General features: G+C 39.8%; 1 protein-coding gene across 1 annotated transcript; it reads right to left on the minus strand.

Annotated features, from left to right (window-relative positions):
- Positions 1-9,268: 9,268 nt before the first annotated feature.
- Positions 9,269-12,481, minus strand: LOC131075838 (wall-associated receptor kinase-like 14). The gene is made up of 3 exons (XM_058012759.2): positions 11,259-12,481; positions 10,923-10,985; positions 9,269-10,799 (listed from the first exon to the last, which is right to left on the minus strand). Exons 1-3 carry the CDS (start codon positions 12,013-12,015, stop codon positions 9,664-9,666), a joined length of 1,956 nt encoding a protein of 651 aa, XP_057868742.2. The 5' UTR covers positions 12,016-12,481; the 3' UTR covers positions 9,269-9,663.
- Between the last annotated feature and the right edge of the window lie 614 nt (positions 12,482-13,095).

Raw genomic sequence — 13,095 nt, forward strand, 5'->3', positions numbered from 1 at the left:
GAATGGGACCCCAGTTTTGTAGGATTTTATTCTGACCTAAAAGGAATGAGGTGAAGAGAATAGAGCTCATGCTCAATAAATTTGAAAGCATTTATGCTGGAAGTGCTATGAATAAGGGAAAAAAGCCCATGATTGTAGAGAGGTCAACAGTAACAAAGGGAACAATAATTGAAGAGGTTGTAGAAAATGTGCCTTCGAAAGAAAAGCAAGAACCACCACAAGTGCTTGTACAAGAGGCAGTGAAGTTTAAATATGTTCCTCCTAGGCTAGAGGAATTATTGGCCATGAGAAAATAAATTGTGATCCCCAATGAGCTAACAATGGTGCCAAGCCCTACCCCAATTTTAGCTTATGAGGTTATACAAGATACAAATTAAGCAGTTCAAGATTTGTATGACTTATCTCTAGGGAAAGAAGCGGACCAGTCACTAAGATCTCCTCCAAGAGAGATTATAATAGGTCAAGAGCCACAAGATAGAGCTAATGTGGATGCACCACTCACTCTAGACTAGATTCATGATGAGAGTGTTGTGGTTGCTTCAAGGTTTTTATCGGATGATGAGTTTATTAAGACCCCATAATTCAAAGGATTCTGGCTAAAGATGAAGGGCCAATAAGAGGGCAATGTGTTAAGAGTGGCCACAACTCTAGATGAGCTTGATTTGAGTCACCTAATGGTTGATGAGGTTAGTCAAATGGTGAAGAAGAGTGGCATGTTGTTGATTCCCTCTTAGAGTCTTGAAGATGTATTTTTGTTATATCAAATCAAGCAACAACAAGGCCCATTATATGAAACATAATTCAATCATGAAAGGGGTGTGAGTGGTATAAGATACCACCCTACATTGAAGGAACTACCTCAATGGGCCTCAACCCTAAATACAAGAAAGACACAATTGCTAATTGGGGAGGAAGAAATAATAGGTAATGGAGGAATCATAAGAACTTTGAAGGATACAACCACTCTGGAGGCAGCCACCATCACCATGCATTCTGCCATGTTTGCCTAAGATGCTACAGAAGAGAAAGAAAGAATGTTAGAATGATTAATTGCTGAAAGGGTAAACATGAATAAGTCATATAATGAGTTGTTTCAAGAGAATGCTAAATTGAAGATTGTTGAAGGGATTAAAGATCCTCTCTTACTGCTGCATGATGCCATGCCACAAGAACAACCTTCTTCCTCAACTCAGAATGTTGCTTCACCATCATCACAAGAGTTGGAAAGTACACAATTGAAAACAATAGAGTAGGAGTTGAAGAATAATGATGAGTTGTTGAAAAAGGCTAAGAATGATGAAAGGAAGAAATCACTAGAGGCGGTGAAGGATACAATTTTGCATATGCTAATAACAGTTTTGGAGAAATTGGATGAGGTTCATATGTCATATCAAGCTTTGTCTTGGGTTTTGAAGCAATGCAAAGAGTTCATTGCAATTTTGAAGTCATTAAGTGATATGTGGAAACCACAACATGGATTTTTTATAGAATTATATATGGCCATTAGAAACCTTTCAACAACTCCATCAATTATCAATGCCACATGAAAAATGTTCAATATTTTGATCAAAGAGTTGCATTACCTTGAGAGAAAGGAGTTGGCTATTAGAGAAAAGATAGACTCCTTCAAAACACTCCAACATTGGATAATCCCAGATATTTGGATGAAAAATGGTGAAGCCAAGGATGTATGGATGAAGGATTTTGAAAAAATGATAGCTATAAGAAAAATTGACAAAGGGGATCAACCCGAAGTATCTACTTATCATTTGATGATAGAAAAATTTATTATTACAGATGCTTTGTATGGAAAATTTATAGCAGATGCCAAAAATGTGGTTGACAATAAGTGTGGGGAGGCCCTGGGTAGAGTACAAGAGCTTCAAACTTTTAAGTGGACAACCAGTTTTCAGATTTCACAATGGCATCAACAATATTGTACAATTGAAAAAGAATAAATGGAAAACATAAATTTGGAGCACATGTTAGAATATGTTATTCTCTTTAAATGTGATGCAAAATATTTCTCATATAAGTATTTAAATATATTATCCATACATGGCCTAAGGTGATTTCAAAACATAATGTGAGATTATGCGAGCACACAATTTTTGACATTAAAGATACTTTATTGTTGTTGTGAAATGTAACATTTAATTTTACTATCTCATCCAAACTTGAAAATATTTATATATTTTCTATCCTATGGTTACTACATCCCAAATCTAAAATAGTTTCTTGTACAATTCTTAATTCATTCATTTGAATAATGGGCATACTTTTTAGAATAATGGAATTAAACTTAAAAAAAATCATATCTTAGACCTTGAGATTGATTTTGAATTGTATTTTGATTGTTCCTTCTTCCACTTGAATTTGTTAGGTTCGTTCTTTCACCAAGATACAAATTTCCTCTACCTTTGTAATTGAATCTTTCTCTACATTTATCATAACTAATTAAAATGCGTGACTTGAAGAAATGCTCCAAAGATGATTTTGATAATTCACTTAGCCTGTGAGCATAAAAAATAAGAGATACATAAAGCTCAACTACTGTAGAACTATGAGAGTTTTTTTGTCCCTTCTATGGCTACAATAATGTATTCAAACCTTATGGGTAAACTCTTTAGAATCTTTTCAAATATTATCATATCTTCAAGGTTCTCACTGTGAGATCTAATTTGATTAACTAATCTAATAGCTTGATTAAAAAATGAATCTAGCAATTTAGAGTCTTTCATATATATGGCTTCACAATCTCTTCTTAACATTTGCAACTTAGTTATTTTTACCTTGGTCATTCCTTGAAATATGACCTATGCTTTGATAACCTTGACTTTATGAGCATGGCTTTGATACTAGATGAAGGGAAAGGTAGAGAAAGAGTAGGAAAAAGGAACAAAATAAAACAAGAGATTGTTGCGTGTGCACACACACACACACACAACTTATTATAGAGCTTCAACTCTTTCCCACACACACAACTAACTTATTATAGAGCTTCAACTCATTCCTTTTTACAAAAATAGAATATATTTTTCCTTTTTCAAACTAACTAGCTTCTTGAATATCACATAATATATACAAAAATAGTTTCAAATATTAAAACAATTGAGAAAAATTCTTATGAAAATATTGCAAGCTATTAAAAACATATATGATAGTAAAAAATAGAGGATTAGTAATTTAGACTTTATCCATATGCAAGAGGAGGAAACTCATACCAAAGGACAAAGATCCCTGCACAAGTAAGAGAAAACAAAGTGAAATAGGTGAAACAATAAATCTTATCAAATGTTACCCATACTAAGACTTAAAGAACTATAAATGAAACAAGGTACCCTACATCTACAAGAAATCAAATTCGATCTATAAAATTTTATTGTAAAATTGAAAAACTACCCAAACTTAAAATACTCTTTCCTAATTATATTAGAAAACACCAAAAAATATATATATTTAAAATAAAAATAAATAAAAACTAACCATTTCCTAATTTTAATGTTGAAAACCTTAAATATTATAGTTGTGTCAATTTATCCTATTATTAATTTGTTTTTTGATGAATAGGCCTTCTCTATTAATAAGAAATATTAAAGTACATATTCACAAAAAAAGGTCGAGGGATACAAGATCACCCCGTGAGAGTCACTCGGCCAATGACTGGATACAAAAAACACGACAACAAGCTATTCATAAAAACATCCTCAGGCAACCAAGGCAGTTGCAGCTAAGGGATGAGGATCAGGGTCATCTTTTTTGCCCCCTACATCAGCGGGGCCAAGGGTTGGGTTTGGCACATACCACCCATCTTCAGGATCTCTTTCAATCTCTCCTTCCTCCTACCTGGGAGATGAGATCGCCAAGGCCAGAGGAGGAAACTTGGAGGTGGAGGCAAAGGGCCACCCATAATCAATAGCAGGAGGAGTAAAAGCCACAGGAGCATCAAAGGGCCACCTCGAGCCGGAGACATGCCACGACGGGGAAGCCGAGCGATGGCGCCAAGGAACATCTCTCTTGCCCAAGCGGCGGTGGGGAGGATGGGACCGTAGGGTTTGAGAGCGGCAGGAAGAGGAGTTGCGACCACGCCGACGGCCACGAGGCAGAGTACGATTGGCAGAGACAGAGTCCGGTGGTACTCGGGCAATCGCACAAGGGGCATTACCCCAGTGTTAAAGGAGTTCTTGAAGGTGGGCCACCTCAAGGGCCACCTTGTCAACTTGAACCTGAATCTGTGTTACAAAGGCAAGCTTTAGCATAAAGCGAAACATTAATACCCAAACAGCTGTAAGAAAAAATAACAACATTTCTATCCTTCCAAAGAGTGAATAGGATCTCCAGTCTAAAAGCATGCCATATCTAGGAGAATTTAAAGGGGATTTTAGGCGAGTCACCTAGAAGAGCCATGTGCAGAGAAAATGGTTTTGGTCAAAAAGGCCGAAAAAAGTCACAAATCCAGCTCCAATACTGTTGAGCTCTTCTACAAAACAAAAAATTGTGCATAAAAGTTTTTGGGTGTCCACAAAAAGGGCATCGAGGGTCAAGCACTCCCAAATGCTTGAGTCTAGAACCCAAAGGCAGACCTTGAAAGAGAACACACCAAGCAAAGTGAGAAATCTTAGGCTCGATGATGGCGGACCAGACAGCAAAAAACCTAAATCTCCAAGCAGTCTGGGAAGACTACAAGTGCCACCGCTGGTTGAGAGTATAAGCCATAGGCAAATGAGGAACCAACCAGAGATAACCCATTCTGGGTTTGCAGTTGGTAAAAGGAGTCCAAGGATACCATTTCCAGTCTTTCCACCAAGGTCTAACAGACCAAATACTGAGCTTATGAAGCAAATTTGAGGGAAGGGCTGAAATCAAAAGGTCATAAGTCTGTCGATCTGGCTGAGACAGACGAAACTGGACCTGGAGGTCCTCCCGAGACTGGAGGCTCATAGTAGATTTGGAAAAAAGATCCTTAGGGGTACAAATGTCATGCTTGTGAAAGCGCAGAGCACTGATACCTTGAATTTTGGTCAAAGGTAACCCTTGCACCTGAAAAAGAGGGGACCACCAGAGGTTGTGTTGATTCATGGACAATTTGTCTCGAAAGCCATCGTCGGTCCACTGCAGCCAAGGCTTGATAGCTTCCCAAGCATGCCATATACTTTTGACCACAAAAGAACCCTGTATCTAAACAGGGTCTGTCATGGTGAGCAAGGTTTGCAAGCCTATCCCCTTCCAGGCAGGCCTTTTAGAAGGAAAGCTTGAAGAAATGCAATGTCAGAGAAGGATTTTCCAGGCCTTGTCTCCAGATAAGGCTCTGATAACCCATTTAGCACATAAGGCCAGCCCTTGGTTTTGGGTGGAAATAAGGTTGAGCCCTCCGGATTCCTTAGGGAGACAACAATACTCCCAAGCAACCCTGTGAAACCATGATGGTTAGCCTCTGAGGCCCAAAGAAAGGCCCGCACATGTAAGAGGCCTTTGAAGGAGCCCAACATGAAGAATAGTAAACATGGGTGATGGCCAACACTTTGGAACAGACTTGGAATTTACCAGCCAAAGAGAGAGGCTTGGTGATCCAGTAGGCAATTTTTTTCTTGATTTTGTCTAAGACCGCCTGCCAAAGATCCGAAGGCGAAAGGAATGCCGAGAAAGCAAAAAATTTCACCATGATGAAGCCATTTCCAGTCATACTAAAGGATTCAAGGTAGAGCAAGAAGAAAGGACTGTCTGTAACATTGCGTCTTGTGCCACTGAATGGCCGAACCAGAAGCCAAGCAAAAAGTGTTAAGACATTGAAGAGCGGACTGCACATTATCTTCATCCTCAATGAGAGTGAGAAAGGAATCATCAGTGAAGTGGCCATTGACAAGCTGGGAAGGTGACTCGGGCAGGGAGATACCACGGACATGCCCAACAACGATAGCATTAGCAAGTAAGTAACCAAACCCTTCAGCTGCAGGAACATATAAGGCAGGAGCCAAAGGGCACCCCTATCGAATAGATTTGAAAAGGCCAAAAGCTTTAGATTGTTGGCCATTAATGGTAATGCAAGCCGACGCATCCCTGAAAAGCATCTGCACAGACTAGATGAATCAGGGACCAAAGCCTAGGGCTTTGAGCATAGCCAAGATAAAAGGCCATTCAATGTGATCATACGCTTTAGCAAAGTCAATCTTAAGAAAGATTACCCGCTATTGAGAGCGTTTGGCCCAATCCATACCTTCCCAAACAATAATAATATTGTCCAGAATAAACCTGGATTTAATAAATCCAGTCCGTTCCAAGCGGACAATAAGCGGAAGGAGATGTTGAATCTTAAGGTCCAAAGATTTGGCAATGATTTTATAAGAGACATTAAACAAGGTGATAGGACGCCAATTGCAAATGTCCTTTGGGTCCCCAGCGTTAGGGATAAACTTGATGTTACCTTGATTAATCATTTGTCCCAAAGAGCAAGAATGAAAAGCTTCCAGATAGACCTTATGTAGGTCAGGACCAACACAAGGCCAAAGAGCTTTGTAGAATTCACAGGGGAAGCCATCACAGCCCGAGGCTTTGTCATCTGCCATAGAAAAAGCGGCTTCTTTGAGATCATCAATGGCCAGTAAGAGATCACAGAAGGCTTGTTACGAGTCAGAGAGTCATTTGGGAATAACAGCTAAGCAATCTTGTAAGGCTTGGGTTCTAGTCGAAGAATCTCCCTGTGTTGTGAACACCTTCTCATAATGACGAACAAAGGTTTGCAATATGTCAAGCAGCTCGGTGAGAAGAGCTTATCCCTCTTTTATTTTCTTAATCCCGACAGAGGTGTGGCGGGCATGTAGAGCCAGGAAGAACTCCTTAGAAGCTCTATCACCCACCTTAAGCCAGTGTAATCTGGCTTTGATTTGAGCTCCTCTGGCAGAGTGACTATCAGTAACTGGCTTCTGATGTCGGAGCTAGGCTAAACGGAGTTGCAGGGTAGAATCAAGGGGATTCAAAGACAAAGCTTCTATGGCGGCACATAGAGCTTTGGTGGTCACATCATACAACCGCCTACGGTAGATGGCAAGTTGCCTACCATAAATGCGTAGAAACCTCGCAGAATGGGAAATGGCGTCATGCCACCACTCAATCCAACTAGTGTGATGATGGGGCCTTGGCTCAAGATTCCACACTCTTTGAATGTGGGCCATCGTGGACTGATGGTGTAGAAGAGATGTGTTGAGGTAAAATTGTGTTTTGGAAGGACACTGCCTAGTTGTCTGCCATTCAATGCTAAAATTTATGGGGAAGTGGTCTGACAGCGTCACATCAACAAGAGGAGTGACGGGCAGATCAAGATCTTCAAAAAAAGAGAAAAACGATTGCATAGAGATCATAGCACGATCAAGCCTTTTAAGAATTCTGTTAGAGCCAGCTCTAAAACTAGACCAAGTGTGCCAGACCCCACCAGGACGGCAGCGGTTGGTGTTGGGGTCGAAAAGACCCAATTTATTGCGCATATAATACTAGGCTTCCCGCTCTCCAGCTATCCAGCGGAAAGGCAAAAAGTCATCCTTATCAAAAGCCACCTCAACCATATTGAAGTCCCCACACATGACCCAAGTGGCAGGAGGAAGATTATCCGTAATCCATTGCTAGAGGTATGATCTTTCAACGGAATCATTGGGAGCATAAACATTAACGATCCCAATGGAATGATTATCAATAGAAAGCAAAACCCAGACGACAAGCTGCATGGGATCAACCCCATGAGAAATAACTTCAGAGCACCACCAAGGTGAAAGGAGAGTGACAACTCCCCCTCGGCCAACTTCATGTTGGGACGAAAAAACAAGGCTATCCGGCCAAATAACATGGCATGCAACATTAAGCATGAAACCTGCAATTTTAACTTCCTGGAGGCAAAGAACATCCTATGACAAAAGCAACATATCATTTTCGTCCCCAAGAGAGGAGAAACTATTGCGTAAAAAATCTTGTTCACCACTGGAGATGACTCGTCATTTTTCTGAACCATCATCTACAGTCTCCACATGCCCTGAGGGGCTGCGAGAGCAGCATAGAGAGTGTGGAGCAGAAATCGTAGACATAGCCTGAGAAGTGCGCACCCAAGGAGGGCAAGCAACACCCTCAGAAGAAGCATTCCCCTATTGAGCAAGGTTTGAAACCAGAGTGGGAGCCGTCTAGGAAGACGAAGACTACACATGAGGATCCGTTGTCGATTGAGAACTAGAACCGACGGGAGTCTTTTTGGCTGAAACCGCAGAGGTTTTTCCTTTACGAACCATCGTGGTCCATTCATCCTTCTTGGCTCCCTCCACTGGTCGAGAGCCAGATTCCTTAGCAAGGGGTTTTAATTTTGGAAATGCCAAGGGACAATCTCTGATCTTGTGATCTGCCAATTGGCATCGATAACAAGTGTTGGGTAGGTTCAGATAAAGCACCTTCTGGGTGAAGGTGGTACCGCCCACTTGAATATCAATATTTCTTTCAGGTCGCGAGAAAGGTCGACCTCAACACATCCCCTCTTTTGAGGGCAAGCATTAAAAAAAGGTCTGGCTCGAGGCAAACAACTTTGCCAACAGACGAGCAATGTTTTGCATGAAGGGCCAGCAAGGCAAAGGAAGACCAAGGAACTCAACCCAAACTGGAACTCACAATTTTTTGTCATCTAAAACAGAAAAATTGCGAGACCAGCACTGGAAGACCAGAAGGGACGACCTAACAGTCCACAAACCATGAGAGAGAATAGCCTCGACATGGGAAGGGTTTGAAAAGAAAAACAAAAACAAACCTTTCGTGAGACTTTGGACACCATCAAGCCTGACTCCATGAGGAGACCAAGCTTTGGTGACCCAGTCCCGAAGCATGCTTTCAGGAGGGATCCTACCCACAAAATATCCTATCAAAGTACATGTTTCAAGCCAGTCACAGGCATTGTCAAAGTCCTGAACAAGAAGTACAACATCAGACGAGGACATACCTCGTGAAACACTTTCGGGACAAACTTGCGAGGTGTTTGCTCGAAGGCACCATGAGGTTTCGTTGCAGCAACTCTAACAACAACATCAACTACTGAACTAAAGTTGGCCGGAGCCATAATAAACACAAAAGATCCCGCAGTAAATACGGTTTGAAACACACCAGACGGAATACGCAACCTCAAACCCTAACATAGCCAAAAGACTTTTTTATTAATAATTTGAGAAAATAATAATGTATCAAATCGCAATTTCCTTTACCTTCTATTTCAGTTATGAACAAGAACATACAATAATTCTCACAATTTTCCAACTAGTAGGCAGGCATCCCTCTCATGCTTTCGTAAATGGCTATTTATAGATTTTTAAACAGACCAGTTATATGGGGTCGAAAACAAATTTCGACCATCACCAGAAGCTTCATAGACTCTTCGTTTAGTTTGCATTCTGACTTCTGACACATATACTGTTTGGACAACGCTTGTGATAACTATGAATATTTCTTTGTTTTGATACATTTTCTATATCCATTAAGATCAGAAGATCATCATGTGAATAGCATGAAAGAGACAGATGTTCATTCCAAAATGTAGATTTAGTGGCCTCAAATGTTTGAGAAGAATTCGAAGTCCAGAATGAAAAAAAATTGGAAGGAGCTATATTCCGATTGTATAATGGAAGAACAGTTAATTAAGATGGGGAACTATAAAACAGAATCACTTGACACAGAGCCGAGGCTGCTAAACGATGGATCTTGATCAGACTGTGGTGCGGATATGCGAAACGCCTTAAGTTTTAAACCTCCATTATCTTCTTCTCCTTGTTCATCTGCAATGGAGGACAAGTAGTTTGCAGCCTCTATCATGCAAGGTCTTGCATCTTTATCAAATGCCAGGCACCTAAATGCAAGTTCAGCGACTCTATGCACACTTGATCTCACAGACGAATTCTTATCCACCATGAGAAAAGGATCCGCAATTTCATCAACAATGCCTGATCCAATTGCTTTTACAGCCAGCCATGCCAAATTGATCTCATCCTTACGGCGCGTGAAATCTACCACTTTGAGCGCAGTGATCATCTCTGCCAACACTACCCCAAAGCTGTACACATCGCTTTTATCAGAGAGATGGAAATTCTGATGGTATTGAGGATCCACATAGCCTGGAGTTCCTTGGGGAGCTGTGGAAATGTGGGAAGATTCTGACAAAACAAGCTTTGACAACCCAAAATCTGCAACTTTGCAATTGAAATCATAATCCAGAAGAATGTTGCTGGATTTGATGTCTCTGTGATAAATTGGAGGGTTAATGGCGGAATGAAGGTAAGCAAGAGCTGCTGCAGTGTCTGCAGCTATTTTTAATCGTTTTCTCCATGAAAGCGCCTCTCCTCTTTCTCTTCTCAGGTGCTCACAGAGCGTGCCATTGGGCATGAATTCATAGACAAGAATGGGTTCTCCTCTTTCTTCCAGACAACAGCCCAGAAGTCTCAGAAGATTTGGGTGATCAACTGAAGATATAAGATTGATTTCATTCAGGACTCTTTGCATGCCATTGTCATCACCACCCATATACCTGATCTTCTTCACGGCCACAAAGCGTTTGCTTGGAAGCTTTCCTGCATACACTGTTCCAAATGCTCCACTCCCTAGCTTTTCCTTATCAGAAAAGTTTTTTGTGGCTTTTTCCAGCTCCTTGTAGCTGTAGATCGGAATTGTCAATGTTCCATTGGCAGACAATAGCCTTTTCACGCTTACTGTCCTCTTTTTGACAGCAGATGCTCGTCTTATGTAGTATACAACAACAGAGGCTATAACCACGACGGTTGCTGCAACAATCGCTGAAAACAAGAGGGAAAAACAAATTCAAATGATGTATCTCAGACTGAAAAAGTAACTGAAACTGAAAAGCAAATACAGATTTAAAGTGCCCAGATGAGTTTTTTTTGTGGGGTAGCACTCACAGGAGATCATAACGATGTTTTTTGAGTTTGAGCCACAGCTTCCAGAGGAATTGCAGCCTGAATCTACATCAGCACAAAATGTATCATAAATTTGCAGTATGAAAGAGATTTAAATTAAAATCAAAACAAATTGAAGATGAAGTTTACTGCAATATGTTCAGAGAAGCACCTAGCATCTATTAGGCCTTTGTGGTATGCATCATACAGAAATTTAAACAGCCAATACTCAATTGAAACTCTGAAATAAGCAGCTAAACAGCCAAAACCAAAATCAAATTCCAAAAATCATATCAGTTGTGAATGGAAAACAGAAAAAAGCAAAGGCATTTGTGGTACCTTTAATGCATCCAGTGCCTTCCAGAAATCCATCACCCTGAAAGCTTGGTATGCAAGAGCATCTGTGCACTGTTTGGTTGTTATTGGGATTCAGAAATCGTTGGCAAGTGGCATTGGCAGAGCAGCTGCAATTTCCATCCACCCACCATCCCAGTTCAATGTTATTCACCCTTATGCTTATGCTGACGGAAAAGTTTTTATCCCCTTCATATATGATGCTGCTCAACATGGTTTTGCATGTCGAACCCTGCAGCATTTCCCATGGTAACCAACCCTTGAAACCCATATTTGACATACATGTAAAGTTTTTCATATCCGCCTCTCTGCAACTATTTCTACGATTGCCCAGATCTAATAAATTAGTTAAGTTGAAGTTACAGTCGGACTGTGTGCAATTAGGTCCCAAGATAAGAAAATTTCGATCTGTTAGAGCGAATTGCTGCCTGAAATCTGATGAAATGTCATTTAATTCCTTGGTGCATGTGACGTTACTACTGTTTCTGTTTTTGCTCCATGGATCAACCATAACACTACTGTTTGTGATATCAACAACTTCATAGCCCTTCAAGTATACTTCCCCATTTGGGGAACAATCTTTATCCAGTGTGTAAGGACAGTCGCCATTAAACCCAAATGGGTATCTCACTGTTCTCGAACCACAGGTTCTGTTGCAGAGGCTCTGTGCAGTGCTCAAAACACTAAGCAATATGGGTACTAATCCCAAAAAACCATGCTGCAACTGCAATTTCTTCCTCATATTTCTCAGAGAAAGCTTGTTATAGAATACAGAGATTATCAATGAATCCCCTTTTGAATATCTGAATGAAAACTGATAAAACTCTTACAACAATTTTCTGAAACTGGGATGAAATCCTTAAAGACCAAACTGAATCAATTCGATAAGAAATCTCTCTACCTTCCCATCAGTCTCATGTAACACAACTAATTCTTAATTTTGTCTGCAGAAAGCTGGAAAAGAGCTCTGCCTCTGACCTCAGTATACATCTCCTTTCTGTATATATTCCAAGCATCTTCCCCTGTTTTAACTCCTCACTTTTGCGCAAAACCCAGCACCATCAACGAAAGTTATTCGCTTCTACAAGCCGGCAAGCCTGAAGAGGAAACTGTTAAAAAGCAAGCTGGAGAACGGCTGACAAAGCCAAAGTAGAATAACATTAAGACCCGGCTTATAAAACCGACAAAAAGGTTAGACCAGGACAATAAACAACATTGGCAGACATCATCTTGAAAGCATGCTAAGCAATTTATCTGTCTAACGGCAGGAAGAAATCTTTTATATTCTGGAATTTCGTTATCATAAACTGTACTAAATTTTATTTTATTTTTTTAATTGAACTAAATTTGATGATTATATGGTTTTATTTAAGAAAGTTTTAGCAAAATATATAATTAAAATTTGGGAAAGAATGTATTATATGAAAAGAGATTTTAAATAAATTTATTAATGTCACACGGTGAAGTGTTATGTGTGAGTGTGTCAACAAAAGCTTTTATATTTTATCTTAAATTTGACAGCTATTTACATTGTAGACATTAGGTTTCCATACTTCATATTGTTGTATTTTGAGCTTTTGGATTTGACTATTTATCTTTTTGTCATCAATGTTTCGAATCATATTCTCTGCTCTAACTCTCTATCCCCATGATGAATCATAGAACATGATTCGAAGTGTTGATGACAAAAAGATATACATAGTCAAATCCAAAAGCTCAAATTACAACTATTTACATGTCAAAATATTAATATTAATTATAAATATAATATTTCTAGAATAATCACCACACAAAAACAAAGATATGCCTTCACCAAAATTAT

Source organism: Cryptomeria japonica, chromosome 3 (genome assembly GCF_030272615.1).
Source record: "Cryptomeria japonica chromosome 3, Sugi_1.0, whole genome shotgun sequence".
Lineage (NCBI taxonomy): Eukaryota > Viridiplantae > Streptophyta > Pinopsida > Cupressales > Cupressaceae > Cryptomeria > Cryptomeria japonica.